This window comes from Papilio machaon, chromosome 5 (genome assembly GCF_912999745.1).
Source record: "Papilio machaon chromosome 5, ilPapMach1.1, whole genome shotgun sequence".
NCBI lineage: Eukaryota > Metazoa > Arthropoda > Insecta > Lepidoptera > Papilionidae > Papilio > Papilio machaon.
The window spans coordinates 7,455,041-7,482,807 of record NC_059990.1 but is presented as its reverse complement, the minus strand read 5'-3'; the positions used below and the strand labels follow the sequence as shown (position 1 = coordinate 7,482,807).

The window sequence follows — 27,767 nt, the reverse complement described above, 5'->3', positions numbered from 1 at the left end:
GAGCTTTATAACATTGGAAGAAGGTTTAGATTTGTTTTTCACGTCGTTTTACGTTTGATCTTAATAAAAGACGTGCAAAATAAAATTAATTCTTATTTCAATTGAATAAAGTTCACTTTTGCTTGCTTTGCTACAATATGTACTTCACCCCGGTCTGTGTAAACATTGTCATTGTAAGTACTCACATAAAAAAAAAATTATCGCTGTTTTTCTGTTTCTCTGAAAAAACTGAGATTTCAAAATGTTTTCTGAAAGTATTTAAAAGTTACTTACGGTTCATTTTGTATTAATTGATTCGAGATTCGATAAATTCTAAATGTTACTATAAAAAATAGTTGATGAAATACTGAGTTTAGAGTAAAATTGCATTTAAAAACTAATTAGTACAAAAAAAATATCCAAATACACTTTTCGTTTTTTTTTTAATGTTCTTTCAAATTATATACATTTTGGTTTGATGAATACTTTTTAAAACTTACAACTGGTTTTTTTTGTATCCAATTTCTATGGAAAACAAAAAAATCTAATATGTAAAATAATTTCTTGGATTATTTCATAAAAAAAATCAGAATTAAACCACTATTATGAGTTAATACATACTGTTATAAAAAAACTGTATAGAGCCATACAAGATTCAAATTCTGTAAGTAATTTGTATTGAAAAGATATCCAGTCTTAAAATTTAAGTACTTTTTTAAAATAAATCTTCCTGAAAATGAGGAGTAACTGAAAAAAAAAACTAGTTTTTTTTTAGAAATAGATCAAAGACCTAATGTAATTTAACAACAAATAATGGTAAATTGTCACAACCGTGATAAATATATCTTTAGCTGAGGTAAAGACGACTCAAGTAATTATTACCACTGGAACTTAAAAAAAAAAACTTATAAAATTATCACTGAATATAGGAGATGTGTTTTTATAATTATAAAAATACTCAAATATAGGGTAATGATGCGATCAGCCTGCGTTTTTTCACCGCACGGGAGAAAAAAGTAATTATAATTGCGCACTTTTCAAATATTAACGGCTCAAGGTCATCTTAGCGCTGCGCAGTGCCCCCCCCCCACGTTTACACTAAGCTGCGCCTGAAATTATATTTTGCTCAGCGACTCATGCAATGTTCTGAGCCGCTAAGATATTTGAAAGTGATTTCTTTGTAAAACAATTAACATTTGTACAAGATGTACTATTTTCGTTTTTTTTTAATTTAAATTGTTTTTTTTTTTCGCCGTGCGTTGGAAATCCGCAAGTCCTTGGCCTTATTGTTTACATTTCCTTGCGCTACATTAACACTTGTACTCTTCTTCTGCCTCGTACTCTTCAACTTCTTCGTGTACTTCAGGTTGCGCTTGCGCCTGTTCTAATGTCTTCTTGTAAGCTGTCATCTCCTACAATATGTTATTTTTTTATTATGAGATGAATTAAAAAAAATATAAGAAAGATAAAATGGTTGTCATAAAATCCATTGATAGTCTGATTCATTTACAATGACATGTGAAGGCAATAAGATATTTATTCAAAATTGAATAGAGAAATCAAGTTGAATTTAGCCGAGTGTTGAGAGAAAAAGGTACAATTTTCTGGATAGGTTTATTACAATTTGTCATTTCCATCATGTAACAGATGTCTGATGGTAAGTGGTAAGAAAGGAGGTGAAAGAGGAGAAGAGGAGGTGACTCACCCTGTCGTAGCGAGCCTTGTCCTGTTCGGAGAGGGCGTCGTACTTGCCCTTGGTGTCGGGGTCTGCAGCGGCCCAGCGCCGGCCCAGCTCCTTGGCGATGTCACCCATCGTATAGTCAGGATACTTGGCCTTCACTTTCGACCTCTCCTCGTTACAGAACCAGAAGAACGCAGACCTGACGAGTATTACACAAATTAGGAAAAACTTTATCGATGTCATGCCAAAATCTTATCTCTATCCATACAATACTTTGTATGGATGGAGATACTTAACGTATTACTGTTTTCAAATATCTCTACGGCTGTTAACTTCGCGCGAGTCTGTTCTGCGCAGCAGAAAACATTTTTAAGGACACTGCGCAGCGCTAAGATATTTAAAATGAGTAATAACTAATATAACCTTAACTAGTATTCTTAAAAATGTCTCTTAAGTTATTTATTGGTTGAAATATAAGAAAAGAAATTGGAGGAAAATGACTGGTTTGTTTAAGAAAGGGTTATTACTAGTGTTTTAGTGCAAAAAAGTGACAATGTTGTTAAAATGTGTCGAGACCGTGACTCACAGCGATCGCTTGGGTGCGTTGGGGTCCTTGGGCTGGTGTCGCTTGCGCCCGCGCACCTTCACGTCTTTTGGTGGCACGTAACTCTGCATCTCCAGGTCGTAGCGCTGCTTGTCCTGGTCCGCCATGTCGTGGAACCGCTGCTTCTCTTTCTTCGACATTGTCTGTGGAATCGTACAATTTGTACATAGACAAAGGATCCCTAGTATTCCGTGAATCCCCTGGGATTAGGGGCGTGCGATGGCGAGAAGAAAAATAAAGTTTGGATATTTTTAGTCTAGCATCTGTTGGTGTAATCAAAAGTTGACTAAAAGTAAAAGAGCATAAGACACAATATTTAGTATTCACAGTACTTACATTCCACCTTTCCGCGCACTTCTTGGAGAACGCTGCAAAAATAACGTTCTCATCTGGATGTTTCTTCTTGTGCTCCTCTCTGCAGGTCTGGACGAAGAACGCGTACGCGGTCATTCTGCCGCGAGGCTTGTTGTAGGCGCGAGCGCGCGGCATCCTCGTCTTCGTCTGGCTCAGCACCTGCTGCTGCTGCGCCTGTTGCTGCAACTCCTGCAATAACTCAATCATTAGCTAACGCTCCTTTTTCCTGCTATTTTCTTAAAAACCGAATTAATAAAGTTTTAGATTCAGGCGCAGCCACGAACGAAGTGAGACAAAGGATTCTTACGGCTAAACTAGAGCTTAATTAATTTTAACTTAAAGCTATGTTTAACGTTAGATTTGAATAAAGTTTAAAGATTGAGGAATAAGGAAAATATTTTTATATAAACAAGCGCAAGTAAATCAATTTTTAAAGGTCTAGGAACTTGATTAAATAATATATAGGAATGTGTTTAAACACAAGATTTGAATTAAATTTTGTACAAAAAAAGTAAACACCTGTAATGAGGCAGATTGTCGTTGCAGCGCCGCTTGAATTTGTTGCTGTTGCTGCACTGCCTGTAGGTGATCGTGCAGGTTCTGTTGTTGCTGCTGGAAGGACTGAACGACCTGCTGCTGCAGCGCCGCCTGCGCCTGCGCAAGCGCGGTCACGTGCGCTTGGCTCACGTGCAACTGTTGCAAGCTCTGTTGGACATTTTGCTGGTCCTGCGGGTGGAGGTTTTGATGTTGCTGCTGCTGTTGCTGTTGTTGTTGCTGCTGCTGCTGTTGCTCTTGCAGCATCTGCTGCAGAGTCTGTTGATTTTGCTGCCGCTGTAACGTTTGCTGCAGCGTCTGAGTCTGTTGTTGTAGCGCCTGTTGTAGAGTTTGTTGCTGTTGCTGTAGCTGGTTTTGCTGTTGTTGAATAGCTTGATTTTGTTGCTCCTGCTGCTGCTGTTGTTGTTGTTGCTGCTGCTGCTGTTGTTGTTGCTGATGTTGTTGCTGCTGTTGCAACGCCTGATGGTTTTGTTGTAAGCCGTTAGCTTGTTGATTTCCCTGTTCCGGGTCAGGGCTTGACTGGTTCTGAGGCTGTAATAAATGTAAATTTTAACTTTAAGTAACTATTTTGTATGTCATGACGGTTATTTTGACTGTAGGTCTGTCATAAGTACGAAGCGTATGTAGGAAGAGTGATGTAAGATATCAAATGCAATGGTAAAAATTAATGTATGTAATGTATGCGCCAAATCACAAACATTAAAGAGCGATCGTTTATGTTATGGTGAATTTTTTTAATTATGTCAAGCAAGCAAACTCAAAGTTTGCGTTAAAAATCTCCAAAAGTCCATCCAATGGAATATTGATATTATAATACATTAATATTGTACATGTAATTCATGTACATATTTAAGAAATACTTTGCTGCATATTAAGTTTGGTAAAACACAGTTTAATTATGTAAGATCTCGCAAATGCATTACAACAACCACTCGTACAAGTATGCCATGTGTCCAAAACAAATCTTAGAGTATCGCAATAAATTTGGATAATAACTTTTTAAAGTCAATAATTGACGCATTTAAGTATTTAAATGACAGATAGGGTGGACACCAACGGCACAAAATCTATCCAAACAAAGGGATAGTGCTACTGGCGAAAAGGAAATCTCCTTTTCGAATCTTTTTTTTTTCAAGAACACAATTACAGCTTAGGAACTTGTTTGTGATCTTTAGGTTGTATAATCGAATTCTATTTTGTCCATTTTTCTTGTTTATTGACACTCAGAAACATTGTTTAGTCATTATTTGAATTTATTTAGAGTGTACATTTTATAGCTCAGGAACTAAACATATCATCACATTCGCATTTTGTTTCTCTGTCGTATTATCGAACTATATTTTGATAAGGTCAATTTAGCAAAATCTTTAATAAGTATATATTTAACTAAGTCTTTAACTATGTACGTATCTCAAACATCGCATAGTAAAATCGTTAGTTGTATCGATTTTTGAATTCTTTATACAATTAGTAGCCCGCCTCTATGAATCACCACGACGCGAGTCCAAGGACAGGCACAGAAATAAATATTATGATCGTTAAGTTTCCATCCAAATGACCTTGATTTTTATAATTATAGTAATTAAAACATGTCTTGAGTTTTTTTTTAATATAATGTTGGCGCTACATAAAAAGTAATTTTTTTATCATAAGTAGAATTGTAAGATAATTTATCTTCATATGTGAATAAACATCTCATAGCTCTGGGGTAATTTTCATCATCGCTATCTTCCTCTAAAATGAAATTGAAGTTTTATAACTCGTGTTTCTAACGAAAATGGGCGTATTTTTATAGCACCGACGACTCATCTCCTGTCTCTAATCCAAAAGTTATTTCTTACAAATTAGGTTTTATAATTTTACTTTTTTTACGTGTAATAAAATTATCAACTTTATTTGACAACATAAATAATTTTTTATTTTTTTTCTAGTACAATGTCGTTACTCCTAATGGAAAATGCGCTCAAAAGTAACTTAAAAAAAAAAACAATTTCAAACAAAATGCACTCAAAAGTAACGTAAAAAAACAATTTCAAACAAAATGCACTCAAAAGTAACGTAAAAAAAACAATTTCAAACAAAATTCACTCAAAAGTAACATAAAAAAACAATTTCAAACAAAATGCATTCATAAGTACCATAAAAAACAATCTCAAACAAAATACACTAAAAAGAAACAAAATAATGTCATGAAAACTTCTTTCTTTCTTTCTTCTCTCTTTTAAAAACCCTCTAAACTCTAAAGAAAGTTCTCTTCTTTCTTGTAACATGTCTATATTGTATAATTATTGTTATTTCGCAGTCGGTGTCGGCCGAAGTAAATAGGTGACATTTTATATTTGAGATGTATTAGACATACTTACGTTTATGTCCCTACTTAGGCCGAAACCGACTCCAAAATAACAATAATTATACAATATAGACATGTTACAAGAAAGAAGAGAACTTTCTTTAGAGTTTAGAGGGTTTTTAAAAGAGAGAAGAAAGAAAGAAAGAAGTTTTCATGACATTATTTTGTTTCTTTTTAGTGTATTTTGTTTGAGATTGTTTTTTATGGTACTTATGAATGCATTTTGTTTGAAATTGTTTTTTTATGTTACTTTTGAGTGAATTTTGTTTGAAATTGTTTTTTTTACGTTACTTTTGAGTGCATTTTGTTTGAAATTGTTTTTTTACGTTACTTTTGAGTGCATTTTGTTTGAAATTGTTTTTTTTTTTAAGTTACTTTTGAGCGCATTTTGTTTGAGATAGTTTTTTTTTGTTTTGAAGTCGGCTATTTTTTTTTCTTAAAATGTTTGTTTTATTTCTCAATTTTTAGTGAATTTGAAGTTTAATTACAAATTTCCTTAATACGTATAAGGACATAAATAAGACAAATAAAGAAAAGGACTTTCCTATTTAATATGTGTGTACTTCAATTCAAAAACTAATTTAGAATACACCAGATAACCACTTATCCTTTAAACAATGAAATAATTATCAAAATCGGTATACAAATTGAAAATTAACGAACTAATACATCGTAGCGTGCCTTTAATTTTGTCCAGCCGCGCGCCGCAGTAGCATTTTTCGAATGCGCGTAGTTTTTAATAATTTAATATCTTCCAAACTATTGATCAGAATTACATAGTTTAAAGGCTAATGTAATCTGCATTTAATACTCTAGCCATCAAACATATTTATTTGGATAAGGATTCATATCGAATATAATATAATAGCGCCGTAAGCTTACGACGCTGTTTTTCGTGTGCAATTTAATCGAAGTTTGTTCATAATAACATGGTTTTTGTGAGACATCCATAGATGATAGATATATGCCACCTGAGACTTTTATTTAGCAAATTTAAGGATCTATAATTACTCGATACATAATTTTAATGTAGGTCATATAGTTTGACCTACGTAAGCCCAGAAAGCAAATTTGTGCTATTCATTGTAACGCGATGTAGCATTTTTCGTTCCCGCGTAATTTTATTCTTACGATATCTCCTAAACTTTTAGACAGAATGATATAGTTTCAATTGCAAATATAATCTACATTAAATTCTCTTGATAATGAACATATTTATTTACATGAGGGTTAATACTGAACTTGAATAATAGCGTCGGAAATAGGGCAAGAATTTAATTAATGTTTCGTAAAGAAAAGAATGGTTATTGTGAGAAAACTATAAAAGATAGATATATGCTATCGCGGACTTTTATTTAGCACATTTAAAGAGCTACAATTCGCCATACGTCATTTTGATGTAGGTCTTATAGTTTAGCCTACGTAAGCGCTGAAAGCAAAAATGTCCCTAATTTTCGCAACAAATTTTGAAGCTTATTCAAAATCTACTAGTCTTCTAGTTATTAAAAAAAAAAAACAAAAAAATGGGACCCACCTGCAAGCACTTCCTTTCGATTAAAATAATTTTTATCAAAATCGGACCACCAGGGGCGGAGATTCGCGGTAACACACATAAAAAAAAAAAAAAAAAATTCAGTCGAATTGATAACCTCCTTCTTTTTGAAGTCGGCTAAAAAAGGAAAAGGACATCGTTAGGCGCCTGCATGTAACTATTTACTTGTATTATATGAAAGTCAAACAAAACTTATCAAATCTTTGAGTAAACTTCGTTTATAATACTTTGCAAGTTTTTGATCATACAAATGAAATTTATTTAGGATTTGATTTCACTTTTCTCTTTTTTTACAGATAAATAAATAATCTCATTTTTTTCTTCACGTAAATTGAGGATTATAATCAAATTTTTCTTTAACAAAAGCCAAACCTGTACTTTTTCTTAACTAGGGGTATCGTCCGCCGGCTACGTTGTTTTTTTGTTAGTGTTGTGCCTTAAGTGCATACCGGTTTTACTTTCAATCTGTATATTGTAAGTTATAAATCGGAATTTTTTATGCATTATTTTGAATATACTACTTTTGTAATACTATGTAGGACGGATCTCATATACATTAAAAAAAAATATATGAATTATTTAAATACTTTTAGAAAGTTCTTGTATTGGACTGATTTTGTACATCTTCTTACTTATTAATATTGCTCTCGGATGATAAAAAATTCACCAAGTAATAGGTTAGTTAGATTCATAAAAAGAATCGTTTCTTCTAAAGTTTGATATTCCTGATATATGTAATATGATAGGTTGGTCCCTTTTTACGTACAAATTTATTTGAACGATTCTTTCATTTGAGCTTGAACAAAACGGATTCGTATCAAAAAGCAAATTAATACGCACTTATGTGCTACAACTTTCATTTCTTCTAAGTTTGCCCTAAGTGATGAAAGATATATTACAAATTTTCAGCTCAAGGTTGAATTTATCCAAAATTACTTTAACTCTCTAATAAAATCGTTAATCGGCTTTCCTAATTAGTCGGCAGCTGCTAACAAAATTGTACGTTTCTCTTTGTGTATGAAAGAACTATAACGTGTTAAATAAACTCGGCCACCTGCTTTGTTGAACTTTGGAAAAGTAAGTTCAAACTTTTTTTATTTCATTTATGTTAAGCCGCCAAGGGAATAAATTAAGCCACAGTGTCCCAGGTTAGGGACTCTTTTTACACGTTAGTGTTAGGACGGAGAGTTTCATTGTTGGGGCAATATTCGTCCACTACTGGACAAATGCTCTTTTGATCAGAATGAGACGGTCAGCTTTTGTGAAGTCGATGAGATTGTTGACTTGGTCATAATTAAAACAACCAAGGCCTCGATTAGTTCAAATTCTCACGCTAGTTTAGTTACAATATGGCAATTAATCATTTTGTGAGACTATGGCATGTTGCTTTCTTTTTCGTTTAGTATTGTAAAAAATTAAACTTTTCTAATATACCATATGAAATTGAGAAAAATAATCTATTCTTTTACATACATTAGTAGAATCGTTTTAATTTAGTTTCCATATAGTTTTAAATGCGTTTCGATTAAACGTTCTTATGTTAAATTTTTCTTTCAATGCAGACATGAACAATACTCGATATGAATCATATCCTGGAACGGTGGACTATCTTAACGATTGTATTTGGTTTTGTGCAATTTATTGGAAACTTCTCGGACATTTCTTCGTCTGTCAAAGAATCTACGTCATTCCCGCTAAATAGCTTCTTACAATTTCCACCTTTTATGTTTTACCAAGACGCTAATTACCTCCAATTCAGGTCTCACATAAAGTGATAATTAAGATGGTGTGACTAATATAGTTTCTCAATAACATGAACAGCTTTATATAATACAACGCAATAAAATTTGTACAGTATTTAATACCTATATAAGAAATTCAACAAATTGTGTTTGTAACTATTCAATATTCTAATTGTAGCAACTTAATAATACGTATGAAATATGTTTTTTAGTTTCGTAACTGGTTACCTTTGATTTGTATAGATGATGGTGAAACAAGTACAAAGGTGCAAGGTGCGTAAATAAACCTGGCTACATATTTGATAGTTTGGCGCGCATTAACTTTTGTGGCATAAGGAGATGTGTATTACATATATTTTTAGGATTCATTAATGCTCTAGCCATTCGCTTCAAAGACCTAACTCAATAATTTCATTTTAATTCCCTGGTTACTCTGAAAAGTTTTGTTTTAGATTAAATTTTTATAACTTTCAAAATTCAACAAAAAATATTTAGTGAATATCTACGAAATACCAATTTGTTGAATATTGAACCTTTAATTTAGAGTATCATTCATTATTGTTTTCTTTTTATCATACATAGATAAGCATACCGATGAGGAGGCTTGTTGAGCCTCCACCGAGCCCGAGGCATACCACCAGGGCTGCTGCGGTGACTCCTGCCTCACATTAGAGCCAGTCATGAGGCGGTAGTCAAAGCTCGGCGTCGGGTTGTCCCCGCTGTTGTTGAAGCCGCCGGTCATCTTGTAGGTGTACAGCTGGTGGGTGGCGGCGGCCGTGCTCCGGGCTATCTCCTCGTTTATTTGCTGTTGGTGTTGCAGCTCGCCCGAGCCGCCCGGCCACCACGAGGCATCGTCGCGCGCACCCCAAGCGCCCCCCGTCGCGCCCCGTTCCCCCATATCACGATCGCCGCTTTCGGCTAACCAGTTTTCTTTATGCCGCTTCGACCACTCTATATTTTAGCTCGAGCGACACTCGTTAAATTCATATCCCTTTCTCCTCTACGCAAAATCGATTAACGATACATTAAAAACGGATATGTTTTTACATAAAACACTTGCACTGACGCACAGTCTAGGATCTCATCACAAAGACTCGATATGTCTAAGTTTGCTGTAACATTTTTCACTTGCTGTAAATCGATCGAATACACAAATACACACGGATTTACAATTTGTTTTATGAAAAAGCTGCCGGCTGTAAGTTTAACACCACGCGCGTACGTTTTGTCTTGGTTCGCGCTTAAGTCAATACAGTTGGCAACGCCGCACGCTAGACGCTAAACAAGCGCTCGGTGGCGCCCCCAACGCGCAGCGGACTACGACGGAATGTAGCCGAGTGCCTCCGAGAGTGCACGAACTGGCAACATTCCCGTCCGACGAGCGCATGCCGGCGACCGGTCAATAAGGCGATTAGCGGCGCAGCCACGGCAATCCGAGTTCCTATCCAAATTCTTTTGTTTGTTTCAAGAAAATGAATGTTTCAAATTCAATAAAGTTTTAATTTGAAATAAAACATTTGAAGAGTTTACCAAATAATCCTCATACACTTAAGATACTACAATGTACTTCTAAAGCCGTGTTTTCTGCTTTGTCTCGCTTCTGAGGCGATCAAATTAATGACTAATATGGTTTCAAACAGTTTCAAGGATATCTTTTTTACTTACAATTTCAATAATTAGACATTTATAGCATACAAAATGTTCTTATACTGTTTATTTAATAGACAAACATAAATTTGAACCCTGATAGAGTTTAAATACATGTAACAGATGTAGTTTTTCAATGCAATAACATATGGAGAGATCATTGACTTATGGTGTATTATGGTATTTAAAATGTTTAGGTACTAGAATTAGTATTATTAAAAACGATAAAATTCAAATTATCCTGGAATGAATTGCAAATAACGATTTCAATAGAGTACAACAATGATTTGTTTTTTTCCGATAAAGTGTTACAACTTTGTAGACCTTAGATTGGATATAATTTCTCATGCCAAAAGGATATAGGGACGATTGAGCAATTGGATTCAGTTTTTAGTAAAAGAAATTAACAAACGATCTGAAAAGGTAGTGGCGCCATTAATAGATGTTTCGGATGATTTTTTACCTAACAGATCAAGAAAAAGTGGTAATAAAAATGGTCGTAATCAAATCATGTATGCGCAAACGTTTCAATGCAGACGAAGCCAGGTAGGGTGAGTTGGGATCGTGAAACATAGATCAACATTGTATCTATAGAAGATACAATTTTGATCTATGTTTAACCTGCATGTTAGTAACGCAAAGCGTTAAATCTCAATACACTGAGAGAGACGCCACATAGGTGGCACAGCGGTTATGCGCTATGTTGTCAATTTGGTACCACATAACGAACCATTCATCTATCCCATTAGTATATATAAAAATGAAAACCAGAGGTAACATGTGTTTCGGCAGTTGAAACCCATGGTAACATCTCTTACATTTTTTTATTCTCACCATGGGACAGCCGTTTGAATTTTATGGTAAAACTGGATAGTAGCGCTGCGACACTGATGTGGCATCTCTAAGATGATGTTACATAACCCGTATTAAATTAAAAAATTAACTCACCGAAAACATGATCGAAACACTAAGTCAAAGACGGATGTACTGTTCGGATTGCTGACATCACGAACATAAATTCAAATCTACAACATAAAAATACTTCTATTGAATTCTTATTTTCCATTATTAGAGGATGTTGTTTAAATTATACATTTATATCTATATTTGTACTGTATTTAGAGATCACTGCGTACTTTTAGATATCTACATCAATAAAGCCAAACCTAAAGTAAATGTGTTGGTACTATAAAGGACAGATTCATGCAGTGTAATGTAAAAATAGCACTGTGATGCACACTTTGTCTTATGTCCGTTATTAGACGTAGTATTTAATACCAAACAATTTCTTGTAATACAAATTGTAAAACTTATTTTGCATACGAATATAAAACTAAGTCGATTTTTACACCAATAGAAAGTGTAGATGAAATATATAATTTCCTGTCTAAAAAATTTCAAGTTACGTTGATTGCCAAGAAAAGGATTGTTCAATGCTTTTGGTGTTAAGTCATGTTCAAGTCATGCTTTCGTTTTTTTGTGATTATCGCATAAAATAATAATTCTGTATTCAACCCTGTTCTGCGTTTTACCTATACCTATCGTAATGGAGTACCGTCGATTCGATGTGAAAAATTCAAAGATAACAATAGACTGACTGGTTTAGAATTAGGGGGCAGAAATTTGAAGTTGATATTTTAACATTTCTTGTCTGTTTTGATTCCGTAAATTAAAAAGAAATCGACACGATAACATTTGGTTTGCAAGTACCAAAAGGAGATTGCTTAAGACCCAAAATATTGAAGTAGAAGTTTTAGATTGGTGCTTTTGACGTAATAATAACACTTTTTTAAGGTTCTTAAATTTGGCATGTCTTTCCCAATTAGACGGTTCCTATTAGATTGGTACCTCATCACAGGTAGAGTCTGACTTTTCCTCTTTTGTATTTTGAGCTCTTTAATCCCTTTTGTACCCCCCAAACCTAATCTAAAACCTTACCCGCAATAGCTTCACAAGCAATTAGGTAAGTTGGTACCTATGTCCACTAGTTTATTTGCTCCAATATTAAAGATGTTATTTACTTTCAATGCAAAGGGAAGAAAACCCTAATATTACAATTTTTATAGAGGTGTAAATTAAAAATGTATTAGTGGTACAAAGACCGCAAACAACTACAATTCACGATTAAAAAATTTATTAACACGAATGCATAGATAAACAAATAATTAAGTTCTTTTTACAATTTTGCTAAATATGGTTCCGGTTAAAAATGTTGAATAGCACTCATCACGTAAAATTAACTAAACGAAAAATAATTCATTCTAGTCTATACAACTTCCATATGATTCTACAAACAGATTCGAATTTAGACCGTAAATAATCAATGTAGTTTAACCTCAAACAATAAATTTAACATTATCTTTGTCAATGGGGAATTATTTAGACAAACAATATGCAAACATGCAAAGTAATAAAATTGCATGAGTTATTACAGTAGGGGGAAAATATAGGTACACTTTTTGGCGCGGATGTAGATACCTAATTTTTTTAGGCGAAATAACAAAAAAACACTTTATTATTCACTATCCTTAACATCACCGGTCATTATGGAATAATTTTAGTTGTGTTTAAAAATGTAAATCGAAGGCGACAAAATATAACCACAACATTCGCGATAAAATGTTCTATTATCATGTAATGTCTGTGGTTGTAACACTTATTAGACATTTGTTGACAGCAAGAGAAATAATTGTAATACGACGCACTACAAAATGCAATTTGTATAAAGTCCTATTATAATACATTGCTCTACTTACCTATTAGCGATTTGTATTATTTTATAATGTCACTTAGCTTCAAAACTCGGCAGCCATTTGCTTACAAAATTAGATTGAAAACTATAAATATCGCTTTGAACATAACACTTGTCTCGTTACATCAACCATGTCTGCACTCTTTATTTTAAACAATATACTCTGGATTACAATTATATAGGGGGAAGAATAAAACTCACCGAGTATTATTTATTGCAATCGAGCACACGATTTCAGCGCTTATTACGTAGGGAACTTCGCGTTTGTTCGCCGTAATCGTAATGAATACATGAGCGGACGATGTCAGTGGTAACTTTTTCTGATTGGCTCACGTTGAATATCCCGCCACTGGGCAACCAATCATCGACTTTGAGTTCGCTTTATTTTTTGTTTATACTTAACTATAGCTACGATGTCCTACACATTGCATCTCTGAACACGCACACAATCATTCACAACATGCAGTGTTTTTACGAAAGCGTAGTTGAAAGACTTCACGTTTGTATTGTACACTCGTTTGCAAGTGTGCGCTGTACTACCACAATATCAGCAGTACAGCATTGACGTTGAGTAAGGTGACGGGACGTCTACTCGAATGGCGATCGGTGAAATATAATTGTAATAATATATTGGAAGTATTATAGTTTCCATCGTAGAACCATTTCTATAAGTTATATTTGAAGGCAATCTAAATTTTAAGTGAAAACCTGGAATCGTAAAGCACATACAAAATACTCTCATTAGTAGGCTACTGTGAATACCAATAGACTTTTAATTTGACTAATGTGCAATGATTACATTTTTGAATGTTATTTGATGAATACAGCGTGAAACTTTATTAACCGGACATTGTTAGTGTGTTATTAGTTATTTAGTTTCGTGAAAATGATCAGTGTTATTACGTTCCATAACCTCAATTGTTGCGGGGCTTTGTGAATACGTCGTCTGTTTATCGTCGCCAAGTGCGAGGTCTGCTGAGGAAGTTTAATCTATCTGTTATATATGATTCAACGCGAGTATCAAATGAACAACGGGTTTAGTACAGGAGAAGAAGATTCTAGAGGCAATTCAGATCAAATATGTTGCCTTGTGGATGACGGTGATCGCTGTAGGCGACCTGCTGGCAACGCCTCGTACAGCAAGCGCGTACAAAAGACAGTGGCTCAAAGAAGGCTCAAACTTAACATTGATCATCAAGTTAGTATACATTTAAATATTTGCTAGACATGCCTTAGAACCTAGGTACATATATACAATTATACTAGATTCTATATAGCCTGAAGGAAAAGATAAGCAGATGGTGTAAAATTACAAATATGCAGTCTTTTTCCTCAATCTGATGTGTAGTAGTGATATAGGACAGAGGTATATTAATAAGTGTAGGTATTAATTAGTGATGCAACGGAAGTGTCTTAGCGGAACCAGAAACGGAAACAGATGTCAAAAATAAATTTTAGCAGAAACAGAAACGGAAGCGGATGCGGAAACAGAAGTGTAAATAATATGAAAAAAAAACATATTTACAATTTTTTTGTTTTTGATAAAAACAGTTTGTATTCGTTTTTAATTTATTAAGGCATTGAATATCGGTGTCCTTTAGCCTACAATGTATGTATTTTTACTGTGCTGCAATAAGTTAAAATACGTGTTGACAAACGGAGGCTTTTAAATATTAAAACTTAAAAATAAAAATATTATTAAATAATAAGGCTGGTTTTACAGTCACGCGTTTCGGCAGCGCCGTCGGAGCGCGCGCGCTCGGATATGTATTGGGGTATTAGTAGCGTTTCAAATTCGCGCGCTTGAGCAGCGCCGTTCGTTGAACGCGTCCTATTCGCGCGGCGCGGTCGAAGCGCGCGCCGCTCGTGCGCTTCTACGGCCATTGTGCGTTTTAGTCTCACGCCGTTGAGACGTGCCGTTAGGTACTGTTGTGTACAAAATATTTATAAAATGTATAACTATTTTCTCGTAAATCAGAGAAAGATGTTACGTGTTCGCCTCTCAGTAACCTTGTAGCGTTATAAGGATCAACACCTACTGTTCTTCGACGTTTTTGTTGCCTTTTTTTCCATAAAAAGTAAATAGCCAGTACTCTAACCGCATTGCCGTTCATTTTGTATCTGTTTGTACACGACTGTCTCACAGCAGCGAAACGCGCCGTACTAATGTCGTTTTTGGTGCACCGCTGTTCAAACGCGCGCTGTCCAACAGCGCGCTGTCCAACGGCGCGTCTAGCGGCGTGACTGTAAAACCAGCCTAAAATTAACCGTAAAAAGTTTTGGCTCCCAGCTGTTACCTTTTTTATTTTGTAAACAGTGAATGTGTTAGTATCAAATGCACCAAATCTACATTAGCAAAATATATAATTATTAGGGTGGCTAGTGGCACTTGACTTGCAATCTGCAGGGGCTGGGTTCGTATCCCGCCATGTACCAATGTGTTTTTCGATTTACATATATACATTTATCCGACATTCTTACGGTGAAGGAAACCATAGTGATGCTGCCTGCACATATCTGAGAAAAAATTCAATGATATGTGTGAAGTCAACCCGCTCTGGGCCTGTGTGGTTGACTATGGCCTAGTCACCCCTAATTTGGGGTAGGCTCCGAGCCCCTCAGTGGGAATGTATAGTGAGCTGATGATAATAATGATGATGATATATTACATGGTTATCACTTATTCAAAAGTACATTTAATAACTCGTAATATGAAATAGTCACATTTTGCCAGTTGTCAAATTTTACATGGACAACAACTAGACAGTTAACTCCAGCAAGAGAAACTGATTGTTTCAAACAGCAGCAGAAAATATTACGCGGTTAAATTCACGAAAAAGTACGTAAACAAACAAATGCGACAAGTGCCGAAAGGCCGCACACGGACTGCGCGTCTCGCGCCGCTCATTTGGATCTCTCATCTGTCGTAAAGTTCCGTTTTATCTCCGTTATAAAAGTTGCGGAAACAGAAGCAGAAACGGATGTTGAAAAGCACGCGGAACTTCCGCACTTGCGGAAACGGAAACAGACATCCGTTGCATCACTAGTATTAATTTGTAAGCATATTCAATTCTAAAAAAAACTAAAGCTTCAACACAAAAGGCCCATATTTGTTTACAATTACCATAAATTTTACTTGTAATTTTCAGGCAAGGCATACTTATATTTGCGATTACCACAAAAATATGATACAATGTGCAAGAACAAAACAAAGGAGGCCTAAAGACTCTGAAGATGATAGCAATGAAGCAGACATGGATTGTCCAGAGATTGACTGGTATCAGCTCCAAGTGAATACACTGAGGCGATACAAAAGACATTACAAGGTCCCAACAAGGCCAGGGTTAAATAAAGCTCAATTAGCTGATGTAAGTGTCTACATTTGACAAACAGCTGTTTGCTTGCTGTCACAATCAGCAGTTATTTATAAAGTATTCTTTTTAAAAAATGTAATAAATATTTTTTTTATTATTCCAGGCTATCCAGAAACACTTCAAATCACTCCCCGTAAATGAGAAAGAAATAATGACTTATTTTATTTATATGGTGAAGACAAATGGTAATAAATTGGATCAGAAAAATGGAATCAATTCAGATTCAGTGTAAATATGTGTGAATGAACAATTATATTTTAACTATAGCTGTAGTTTGTTTATCTTCCAGTCATTTCAATCAATATTTTATAATATGTAGTTGAAAATAACTTCCAAATATCATGTACACAAGCTATTGATAATCCTTTTTATATTATAAAATATTCAATGAATTAAAAAACTATGTTTGCCAAAATGTTTTTCGTTGTGAATAAAACCTCAAATGACATTACTATTTGTAAGAAATTCAAATGAAATATTTATGAATGAAATAAAATTGAAATAAAGATGAAAATTACTCATGTAATTTTTTTGCTGCTTTAATTTTTGTAAATATCTTTTACTAATCAATTTTTTGAATGCAAAACAAAACCATTTTTTTTGGTTTATTTACATGAACTTATGTTAAATAGCCCTGTATACATGTTTATTCTATATTGTAAATAAATGAATTTTTTTAAACTTTTGTTTGAACACTAGCACACCCATCTAAAGTAAATAAAATTATTAAGAGATCGAGATGTAACTGTTTTCATTGAATTGGTCAATGTATCTATTAATATTTGGTCTCCATTTAGTTAAATATTGATACTTCAATATTAACAATTAAAATGTTATGATTATAAATTGATGAGGATAATGTTAATATGAAAAAAAATGTATAGTGTTAAGACATTAATTAAACACTAAAATGTAATATTTGTTACATTTTATTTATCAAAACTATGTTGGTTAATCTTCCTCTGAACCTGAAGATATTTCTATCCATGTTGAAGCTCCTTTTTGAACAACAATTTCAGCAGTCTGTGGTAGTGATGGTACTACTGGAAAATAATTTATTATTAGTTTTTTTAATGATAGTTTATTTTAACAAGATCACTTTTTTATATTACAAGGTGGCAAACAAGCAAGCGGCCACATGAAATGGCGAAGCGACCGCTGCCCATACATTCGTAATTGCAGATGCGTTGCCTAACCCCAATCGACGAAGGAGACGCACAAAAAGAGACTAACCTTCCTATGCATCTCGTCCTCCATCAAATCCACCTCCCCTTCCCATCCTTTCCTTATAAGAAAAGGGGTGGGAAGGGAAAGAGGAATTACTTAATTCCACTTCACGTCTATCTTCTATGAGGTCGTGGTATTTCACTAGGCGAGGCCAATTCGTGCAACTGATATTGTTTTTGCTGGTGTCTACCACTGAGAAACTTTCACTTTCTTTTAATTAATTATTTAGATTTTTGTATTGTTATTGAAAATTGTTCTTATCGGCGTATAACATTAGAAATACACTGATGATAACATACCTATACCAAAAATGTAAAAAGAACTATTGTTGTGTAAAGCTTTATTTAAATATCAAACTTACCGTCATATTTGCTTGGTTCCGGTTTCACATCTTCATCCTCCATTTCTTCGTCCTGTGGACTTTTAATGTCTTCAACATGATAGTTTTTAAGACAAATGCTCAAGTCCTTTTTATTCAATGACAGCATATGCTCTGTTGTTATTATATCTGAGAAATTTTTCTTCACTCTCTTTTGTCTGTAATTTGAACAAATTTTTTACATGTACCGACTAAACCAAGCCTACATTACAAAAGTCTAAGTAATTCAAAATAATGTCTTAGTGCAAACAAAAAATTTCACTAAAAATTAATCAAGAAAATGCAGTTTTCAAAATATGCCCTGAAAGTGACTAAACACAATTAATTTTAAAATTATAAAATAATTTCCAATGAAATATTAATGGCTTGTAATATGTCAAAGATTTCATGTATTTATAATCTTTGATTTGGAAAATTGGAAGAAAACATTTATTTTTCACTAGCTTTTACCCGCGACTCCGTCCGCGCGGAATAAAAAATAGAAAATGGGGTAAAAATTATCCTATGTCCGTTTCCTGGTTCTAAGCTACCTGCCCACCAATTTTCAGTCAAATTGATTCAGCCGTTCTTGAGTTATAAATAGTGTAACTAACACCACTTTCTTTTATATATATAGATTACCTGGCAGTATCATCATCGACAATGGTACTTTTCACCAAATCTACAAGTTCCTTACATCTATCTGCCGCAACTAACAAAGCTCTATGCACAATATTAGAATTTTCAATAGCAGCTCCGGTTAGGTCAAGCAAACATAACTCTTTGTACTGGTTCATGCCAACAACAAGGATACCACCTCTGTTACCACCTTCATCCATGTTACTCATACAAACTGACTCCTCAAGGAAATTTGGATCTGATATGAGAAGACTGAAAATAAAATTATGTTTATGAGTCTAATAGAAACAATATCTGCTTCATCGAAATACTATAAAGTTGTTGTATTGTACAGTCGAACCTGGATAAGTGAGAGTCCAACCACTATCTCGCTCCTTAACCAAAGTGTTTTACTTAATATAGGTTGTGAGTCCGTACCGGACTATAGAGGTTTCTTGCTTATCCAGGTTTGACTGTATATTGAAGGGGTTGGAGTACTACAAAATTCTCAGTGACGGCCGCGACTTTGTCCGCACTGAATTAATTAAAAATACTTAATTAATAGCCTATGTGTTCTTTCAGACTAAGTTTTACATCTATTTAAAAATTCATCGAGATCCATTGACCTGTTCTGGAGATACCTTGTATCAAACATCCATCCATACATTCAAGTATTTGCATTAGTAAGATTGGAAATTAATTCTTAAAAATAACATCATTCTTAAAACATAAAGGCTATATACAATACAGTTATTTGGTGACCAACACAAGGGTTGTCTTCTTATACTTGAAAAATATTTTTATATTGAAAAATCTAGCGCTTGGCCACAATCCCACCCGATGAAATGATGATGTGGTCTAAAGAAGGTATGCGCCAGCTTTGTAAATACCTATTCACTACTCTTGAAGGCCCCCACGTCTGTTATTATTGTTTGATATCTAAAACTATTCTTTTAAAAAACATACTCACTCATTAAATATAGCAAATGTCAAACAGACAGGGTAGTGATACAGTACAGTTGGTATAGGATCCTTTTCTGCCAATGTGTGTATGATAACTTTATCACCACTCCGTGTTACATCTGGCCTTTTGAAATGTGCCAATGAAGTCAATGTTGCTATACTTGCACATTCTATTAAGTTGCCTTCATGATTAAGTACTTTTAAATCCACTCTTAGTGACCATACCTGCAGATTATTAAATATTTAAGCATTTTAGTGGTTTCCCAAAAAATTTTTTTTTCGTTTTAAATTAGCTTTATGCACTCTATACATTATCTTTAAGTGTCAAATTCCACATTCATCCATTTGCCCAATTTCCTTGAAATGTTTCAAAGTTTTTCTTCACATATAAATAAAGTTTATTAAAGTAACATTATATACATATTACATCTAATTAATTTAATAACTCCAACTGAACTTCTGTACTTTAGTGGCACCTAAAGAAGTATTGCTAAAAGTGTGTAAAGTTAAATTTCAGTCTAAGTATGCACAGTTTATGCAATATTAGTAATTCAATCATTGTGTTAAAATATTAACACAATGAATATAAAAATAAAATATGTTGGAATTTATGATTGTGTCTCTTTAGCTATTTGAAAGATGATGTACAATGTAGTATGTAAATAATTAGTAATAAACAGAAAGCACCTTTTCTTCAACAACAATACACAAAGACTCGAGATCAATACACTTAGAATCTTTGTAACATTTTTCTAAAAGTCGGTTCAGATACACAGTAAGATCTGTTTGACGATTTGCTTCAAACTGTTGACCCGCAATTGGAGTTATTTCAACATTTATAAACAAAATTCCCTCATTTGGCCTGATTTGTTTTGGCTGCACAACTTCACAAGACACCTGAGACAATACTCTGAAACTTATTATTATTAGTACCCACTTTATGTTTCAATTTTGTTTTTGCTGTTGAATAAAAAACTTACTTTGTTTCTCCCAAAGAAACTATACAACTTCCATACTCAGATCCAAAAGAAATGTTAAGTTTACGACTTTCATTGTAATTTCTGCCATCTAATCGCTGAAACCAGAAGGGGGAAATGCAATAAAAATTATGGAACTCAAAAGAAAAACACTTCGTAATATTACACACTTACACGACCCCCTGTTACAATTTTTTGCAAAAAATCTTTTTCACAGTGCGATATGTATACGTCCCTCATTATTATTTAAAGTAAGTATATTCTTGCAGTTTAAGAAATAGCAAATTCTTTTTTTAAAACCGAGAAATAGGTATAAAGCTTTTTAAATGTTAGGTTAGATGTTTGTTTTGACTTTTTGAATCTTGTCTTGAGTCAGTTCTGAAATATAGAAAAATGTGTCGTTTAGAAACTTTTTCCTTAAATCCACTTTAATCGTGATTTAATTTTTAGATTCAAATTTTGTAATTTAAAAAGCAATTATTACATTAATAAACTTATATGTAACAAATAAATAATATTTATAATGATTTCAAAGACCACTTAGTTTTTATACTTGTGTAAAATTATTGTAGAGGTACCCACTAAAATATGTTGAGAAATATCACAATCATCAAATCGATTTTCGCTAGATCTATCTAGCTCGTAGTTAATTATTGAGATATTTAAGATAAATTGAGAAGGTTGGAAGAGGCAGGAATTTCGACTACAATACAATACAGTAGATTGTGAATGTGGATGTTTTAATATCAGTTTTATTCTTTTTTTAATTTATTCCTATTTTTTTTGTTATAAGGTGGCAAACAAGCTAGCGGACCTGAATACGCAGAAATAACAAAGCGACCGCTGCCTATAGACATATGCAATTGCCTTGCCTGTATTTAATCGACCAAGGCGGGACAGAAAGAGGACATTTTTCCTTTCTATGCTGCTTCTTCCTCAAATCCAATTCGCCTTCCTATCATTCCTGATAAGAAAAGGGTGGGATGGGAACATGGACTAAAATTAGACCTCCGGCAAAATTCCGCTATTTAATTAAAACATCAGCCTCAATCGGTTACAAATCAGTAATGACGATGAAAATTGCTCCATTATACTTAGTATTTTTCCACTAATCTTTCAGTCTCATCAAAAAGGGACACTAATATCCGATATAGTGCATGCAATACTAAAAGTCGTTTAAAGTTTGATGTAAATATACAGAAAACCAATATGTATGATTGCCTCCTATTTGCCACGGTAATGGATGAACAACTTTACATAACCATACCGGCTACTGTTGTTACAACCAATGACAATAATTTACCCAAACTGCCATGCTGTCACCCCAATAAAGAATATTAATGAGAAAAGAAAAATATGGATAAGACTTTCAATTAATTTTAGTAACATTTTGTATGATTTACGTTTTTAGATACTTAAAGGATAGAGGATGGCACAAGAGAAGAAGGACTGAAAATTGCTCCTTCGACAAGGCACCATAGTTCTTAAATTTTAACAAATGATTACAACCTGCGATATTGTTCATATTTGCTTTAAAATTGAGTATAATTTTTAGTTGTGGACATTTGAATTATTCTTTTTTCCCTTTTCAAAAAGCTTATAGCTAGAAAGAGTATCATGTTGAATTACTATGTATTGCCATACTTAGGATTACCACTTTCATATTTTTGAATCTTAGTTTTAAATAAGTGATAAATCTGTTATGTGAATGTCCATACTTTCCAACGTATATTAATCATAACACTATAGGGGCGGTCACGTATGTTGTGTCAAGGCGCATCCTCGCTTTGCTTTCAGTCGATGCTAGGCACGTTGACCATTCACTAGGCCAGTAGCCAAGTTTACATATCACAGATGTTATAATGCCATGGCTTCCGGCATCGATCTTATATTTTCAGCAGTATGCAATGCAAGCTTTTGCGAAAATACATACAACGAACCGCTAACTGGTAGTTTTTTACTAGTTTATTGCGCTTAAATATTACAATTATGGCGGTAATTTTCGAATTATAATGTCAGTCGAAATTCAAATTCATGAATAAATATTTTAACAGGGTCTCGTTCGTCATACAAGCAAAATGAAATGAGTCTGTCCCACGACCTTAACGGAAAATTGTTAAGAATTGGAACTTATGATGTAAGTAACATTATCGTACTTCACACAGCAATTAAATTTATTATTGACTATTTATAAGGTCCATAGGAAAAATTACATTCTTCAAACTTGCATTACCATCTACAACACTTGTTAATGAAAGATTTTTCCTCACTTACTTAACATTTTCAGTTAATTAATAGTTCTTCTAGTTATCTTGTAAGAAATACTTAAGTCGGCTGTGATTCTAGAATTATCCATTAAGCTGGACGAAGAAAGAAAGCAATGGAACGATCACGGGCCATGGAGTCGCGTTCGCTATCGTGGAAATTTTGCGACAAAAGTTTAATTTCACTTTCGAGGTTGTGGTCCCGGAGAACAATTACGAATTCGGCGGCGTCAGGCCAGAAAGTTCTCTGATCAATCTTGTTAATAGTAGTGTAAGAAACTTTAATATTTTATCATTTTTGCGACATAACTGTACTTTGCTTGTTTTACTGCGGCATTTAGATGTATTTATTTGTTACTAAAACAATCGTTTATTGTAGAATTTTTATACTGAACTTATAGTTAGTCTTTATGGGAACTAACATTTTCATATCCTTAAATGTTAGCATTAAATTAGTGACCATTTTCTCTGATCTTAAATTACATTACGAACATGACAAGGGTCTAACTCCTCAACTCAAAGGACTAAAGACGTCCTATCTTTTGATTCTATTCGATATCTTTTGATCTATCTTTTGATTAAGGGAATGACACAAAAAAAAGAAAACTAAAATAGCATTATAGGAAGCAGTAGCTCACAGCAATAAAAACAGTTACAAAGAAAAATAATTTATCCTTATAGTGAACAAATATCAGCTAAATGTTTTTAGCAAAAACTAACCTACAAATGTCCAAAGTACAACGTTAATTGTTTATTAGAAGATAGACATGGCGGCAGCATTTCTTACCCGACTGGTAAAGTTCAATAAAAAGGCTACGTTCTCTAATGATTTGGATGAAGGCGTGTGGATGATGATGCTGAAACGACCCAAGGAATCTGCCGCCGGCTCGGGCTTGCTCGCTCCATTCGAAACATATGTCTGGTAAGTTGAGGGTAAGATTTGCAATGAGGACACGATGCACGAAGAGAGTGTCAGTTGAACAACCGAGGTGATGTTTAATAAGGAATGTGTACAGGAATACCGTGACGTCATAAAATTATATCTTTTATAGATATATTTACCTACATTACGTTAGATTCTAGTGTCGGTAATAGTTTTTTACCAACCACATTTCTTATTTAATAATATTTATTTATCAGGTACCTTATTCTAGTAGCAGTAGTATGCTATGGACCTTGCATAACATTTCTGACACGCATAAGGTCCAAATTAGTTCGAGATAAAGAGCGACCCATAAATCTGTCAGAGAGTGTTTGGTTCGTGTATGGATCCTACATCAAGCAAGGAACTAGTTTGTCACCGGAGGCTAGTAAGTATAACAACGTGTATGTAATTTTAATGTCATCTATTTAAATGGAACTAATGAACAAAGAAAAAAATAGGGCAACATCGAAGAGTCGTTTTTCATGAGAGGAAATTGCGACCTACAAAGCAAATGCAAATGTAGTTCGACTTCTTCTTTTGTTTACGTTTGTTCTTCGTTCATTCTTTTGTTACGTTGTTAAAGTAGCAGAAATAAGAATGGCATTGCTCAACTAGTTGCTTTGTTCAAATGAAAAACCAATATCTATTTTTCCATAATTCTAGTCATTCCGTTTGATATTATCGTATTTGATTGCGGTCGTCGTTAATCACACTCCGGTCACGCCTTACCATTTGTATCTACACCTAACTATTTATTTTTGTTATAACTTGTGTTTAAGCTTACATTTATAATTCCAAAATATATGAGTTGCCGTAATGATCATTTGTGGGCCTTCCCTAGCTGTGACATGTAAACGTACTTACCCAGTTTTCGATGTAAAATTTTTAAACACATTACGCAATATACAAGCTTATTACATGACGCGTACAATGTAGGCTTTGCTAAGTAATACGTAAATACCTTTTCGCCATGATATTTGGCTATTAAAGGTCTGGTGGACTAGTTTTCTTCAATTATAGGTAAGGTAACTTGGTAGACACATTTTCTTATTGCAAATGACTTTAACCTTCAAACCCACGATTTATCTAATTTTCGTTTTTTGTTCGATTATAGATACAACCCGTGTCCTATTTGCAACTTGGTGGATATTCATAATACTGCTGTCTGCGTTCTACACAGCTAATCTGACGGCTTTTCTGACACTTTCCAAGTTCACCTTGGACATTGAAAGTCCTAAGGATCTGTACAAGAAGAGCTATCGATGGATCGCTGCTGAGGGAGGCGCTGTGCAGTATACTATAAAAAACGTATACGATTTTTTTGTATCTAGTTAGATATAACATTTGGAAGTAATTAAGCTTTATAGTAGAAATTTACATGATCTCCAATAGGTTTTAAGAATAAATGGTCAACTTGAAATTACTGCAAGCTTTGTTTTAAAATATCGTCATTGTAGACCACTGAAATGTAAAGTAGGCAGAAATAAATTAACTTGTGTATTTCCACAGCCCGACGAAGAACTATATTATCTAAACAAAATGGTATCGAATGGTCGAGCACAGTTTCGTTCGGTGAGCAAAGACGAAGATTACCTTCCTATCGTGCGCGCTGGAGCAGTTCTGGTGAAGGAGCAGACAGCGATAGACCATTTAATGTACGGAGACTACCTGAAGAAAGCTAGAGAGGGTGTAAATGAAGGCGACAGATGCACCTATGTTGTCGCACCACAGTTCTTCATGAAGAAACAAAGAGCATTCGCTTATCCTAATAATACGACCTTGAAGGTACTCTTCGATACTGTGTAAGTATTTGATGGACTACGTTGATGCCTGGTTTACATTATGCCAGTGTAGTAGGACAGTAGGAGTGGTCTGAAATGGACTGTCTTGAATCACTAGCGCCAGTTATTGCCAGTTGTTTGCCACCGCTGACTTTGAGCGCTACTATCCTAGTGTACTGGCATAGTGCTTACTAGACATTAAGATGATACGCTCAGCAGACCTAATATCGTACTGGTAGATTTTGTAAATTATTTACTACATCTGTCGTTAAAACTACTCTTCTGCGTCCAGACAGTGTGACGGAAGCCTAAAAAATTTTCACGTCCTTTCGTAGGTCCATAAAAAAGGCTTAAATCTATACTGCGTTTTTAATAATTAGCAGGTAGTATATTCAGTTTAAAATAAAGAAAATCTTCAGCATGGTTAGTAAATTTGTTTTTGTTCTAGAATTAGGGATCTATTGAAAGCTGGTATAGTGAACTATCTGCAGCACCGCGACCTGCCGTCAACCAAAATATGTCCCCTTGACTTGCAGTCGAAGGACCGCCAGCTCAGCAACAGCGACCTTATGATGACATATATTATAATGGCGATCGGACTGGCGACCGCGACCGCTGTATTCATAGGAGAGGTGTTGTTTTAAACATTATTTATGGTTTGACAATTGAATTTCGCATTCTAACAGTAAAAACCAGTAGAGACCACGGACCTCGATTTGGCGCGGCTCTGACACACCTTTCTCGCTTCTTCTACATTCATACATCTATGTATAGATGCACGTCGGTTTCGGGTGCTTTAACACCGTCATTCTTGAGCACTTTATCAATCTGAACAATATAAGTCCGTCTGGGACGGCACCGATAGACGTAGTAAAACAGAAAGTTAACCAATGTCAGAGCAAAATGCTTAAGTGTTGCCATGTAATGGCACTTTAGTTACATACACCTATTTAGCTACTTTTAAAAGGGTTTTAATTTTCAGGTATTCATCAAGCGATCGAAATGTATGAATGCAAATAGCAACAAAGACAAGGACAATAAAAGAAAAAGGAAGAAATCCAGAGTAAGGTTTGTTGAACATAGCTACGATGACAGTCGACCGCCTCCTTACGATTCGCTTTTTGGCGGGAAACCTCAATACAAGATAACTGACAGGACGCAAAGGAAAGTAATAAACGGAAGGGAATATTGCGTTTTCGATACTGCTAATGGTGGGACGAGGCTTATACCTGTTCGCACTCCTTCTGCTTTTCTTTATCAGTGAATTGTTAAATATTAAAAATATAGACCATATATCTACATACAAGTTTGTTGCCTATTCGTAAATAGATTCGTCGTAATTTTGTTTTGTAAATGACAACACTGAGGGAATTTCGTCTCACTTTTGTGGTCCAGATTAGGTATCTTGATTAAAAATCTATGATTAAAAGAGTTATAATGTTATTTTATTAACCATTTAGAGTAATTTTTATTAAGATTTAGTAGGTAAATTAGAAAAGTTGCAATATCTATAATTGTTATGAAAAGTTTGAATCAACAAGCCGAGGATTTTGTTAAGTGAATTAAAACAAATTGTAAATAAATTTGAAACCTCATTTATTTTATAAAAATAAATGTTTTGACGACAAATAGTTTATAATTTCGGGGTCCTTACGAATTCATCAACTGACATCTGAATTGTCCACCACAAATGTTACAAGACATTGTAAAAAAATTTTCAGTTTTTACAAAAGTTATTATTATTCTTTTTCTTCATCTTAAAACATTAACAACATTACACTTTCACATCTACATCTAATAACGATCGATCACTTTTACCATTGAGTTTCCACCAACGAAACAATAACAAAAACATACCTTTATCTCTGTTGTTTTCAAGTAGACTGAAAGAGATGATGAGATGTCTTTGTTCAAATGTTTCATTAGTGAGAACACAATATAACATGGCGTTTAACAAAATAACTATTTATGACACAGATAATGATTTCCAATCGCTTTTAATAATATAGAAGACTAGGCCCAGTTATATGATAATTATAAAATAATATGTTAATTTAAAAAATA

The 27,767-nt window shown here is 34.1% G+C and overlaps 4 protein-coding genes across 7 annotated transcripts; 2 read left to right on the top strand and 2 right to left on the bottom strand.

Moving 5' to 3' along the window:
- Positions 1-1,194: 1,194 nt before the first annotated feature.
- On the bottom strand, positions 1,195-13,516 carry LOC106710620 (high mobility group protein DSP1). Of its 3 annotated transcripts, none has more exons than XM_014502734.2 (7): positions 13,418-13,516; positions 11,413-11,489; positions 3,138-3,704; positions 2,601-2,807; positions 2,247-2,407; positions 1,685-1,859; positions 1,195-1,391 (listed from the first exon to the last, which is right to left on the bottom strand). In XM_014502734.2, exons 2-7 carry the CDS (start codon positions 11,419-11,421, stop codon positions 1,290-1,292), a joined length of 1,221 nt encoding a protein of 406 aa, XP_014358220.2. In that variant the 5' UTR covers positions 11,422-11,489; positions 13,418-13,516; the 3' UTR covers positions 1,195-1,289. The 3 variants fall into 3 exon arrangements, with proteins under 3 accessions (XP_014358220.2, XP_014358221.2, XP_014358219.2); XM_014502735.2 differs by lacking the exon at positions 13,418-13,516 and adding an exon at positions 13,221-13,378; XM_014502733.2 differs by lacking the exons at positions 11,413-11,489; positions 13,418-13,516 and adding an exon at positions 9,410-10,253.
- Positions 13,517-13,585: 69 nt separating this feature from the next.
- LOC106710621 (histone deacetylase complex subunit SAP30 homolog) lies at positions 13,586-16,937 on the top strand. The gene is made up of 3 exons (XM_014502736.2): positions 13,586-14,414; positions 16,366-16,584; positions 16,694-16,937. Exons 1-3 carry the CDS (start codon positions 14,220-14,222, stop codon positions 16,820-16,822), a joined length of 543 nt encoding a protein of 180 aa, XP_014358222.1. The 5' UTR covers positions 13,586-14,219; the 3' UTR covers positions 16,823-16,937.
- A 580-nt stretch (positions 16,938-17,517) lies between these two features.
- Positions 17,518-21,089, bottom strand: LOC106707370 (exosome complex component RRP45). Of its 2 annotated transcripts, none has more exons than XM_045678163.1 (7): positions 20,908-21,089; positions 20,737-20,831; positions 20,444-20,666; positions 19,764-19,981; positions 18,818-19,066; positions 18,179-18,354; positions 17,518-17,630 (listed from the first exon to the last, which is right to left on the bottom strand). In XM_045678163.1, the coding sequence occupies exons 1-7, from the start codon at positions 20,971-20,973 to the stop codon at positions 17,542-17,544; spliced, it is 1,116 nt and encodes a 371-aa protein (XP_045534119.1). In that variant the 5' UTR covers positions 20,974-21,089; the 3' UTR covers positions 17,518-17,541. The 2 variants fall into 2 exon arrangements, with proteins under 2 accessions (XP_045534119.1, XP_045534118.1); XM_045678162.1 differs by having other exon boundaries at positions 17,518-17,633; positions 20,908-21,088.
- A 1,498-nt stretch (positions 21,090-22,587) lies between these two features.
- LOC106710591 (glutamate receptor ionotropic, delta-1) lies at positions 22,588-26,967 on the top strand. Its single transcript, XM_014502683.2, has 9 exons — positions 22,588-22,682; positions 22,788-22,870; positions 23,080-23,268; positions 23,756-23,919; positions 24,138-24,307; positions 25,037-25,230; positions 25,432-25,724; positions 26,152-26,335; positions 26,686-26,967. Exons 1-9 carry the CDS (start codon positions 22,601-22,603, stop codon positions 26,965-26,967), a joined length of 1,641 nt encoding a protein of 546 aa, XP_014358169.2. The 5' UTR covers positions 22,588-22,600.
- The last annotated feature ends 800 nt before the right edge of the window (positions 26,968-27,767 follow it).

Bases quoted from the DNA above. Each gene is read 5' to 3' on its own strand.
- LOC106710591 (XM_014502683.2), top strand. From the start codon at position 22,601: ATGGCTTCCGGCATCGATCTTATATTTTCAGCAGTATGCAATGCAAGC. The intron at 22,683-22,787 runs GTAGTTTTTTAC...ATATTTTAACAG, and splicing joins ATACAACGAACCGCTAACTG to GGTCTCGTTCGTCATACAAG. The intron at 23,920-24,137 runs GTAAGTTGAGGG...TTTATTTATCAG, and splicing joins CCATTCGAAACATATGTCTG to GTACCTTATTCTAGTAGCAG.
- LOC106710620 (XM_014502733.2), bottom strand. From the start codon at position 9,715: ATGGGGGAACGGGGCGCGACGGGGGGCGCTTGGGGTGCGCGCGACGAT. The intron at 3,705-9,409 runs GTATGCTTATCT...CATTTATTACAG, and splicing joins CTCAACAAGCCTCCTCATCG to CCTCAGAACCAGTCAAGCCC. The intron at 1,860-2,246 runs GTGAGTCACGGT...AATACTCGTCAG, and splicing joins AACGCACCCAAGCGATCGCT to GTCTGCGTTCTTCTGGTTCT.
- LOC106707370 (XM_045678162.1), bottom strand. From the start codon at position 20,973: ATGAGGGACGTATACATATCGCACTGTGAAAAAGATTTTTTGCAAAAA. The intron at 20,667-20,736 runs GTAAGTTTTTTA...AATAAGTTTCAG, and splicing joins GTTTCTTTGGGAGAAACAAA to AGTATTGTCTCAGGTGTCTT. The intron at 18,355-18,817 runs GTAATCTATATA...TTCAAATTACAG, and splicing joins GTCGATGATGATACTGCCAG to ACAAAAGAGAGTGAAGAAAA.
- LOC106710621 (XM_014502736.2), top strand. From the start codon at position 14,220: ATGATTCAACGCGAGTATCAAATGAACAACGGGTTTAGTACAGGAGAA. The intron at 14,415-16,365 runs GTTAGTATACAT...TGTAATTTTCAG, and splicing joins AACTTAACATTGATCATCAA to GCAAGGCATACTTATATTTG. The intron at 16,585-16,693 runs GTAAGTGTCTAC...TTATTATTCCAG, and splicing joins ATAAAGCTCAATTAGCTGAT to GCTATCCAGAAACACTTCAA.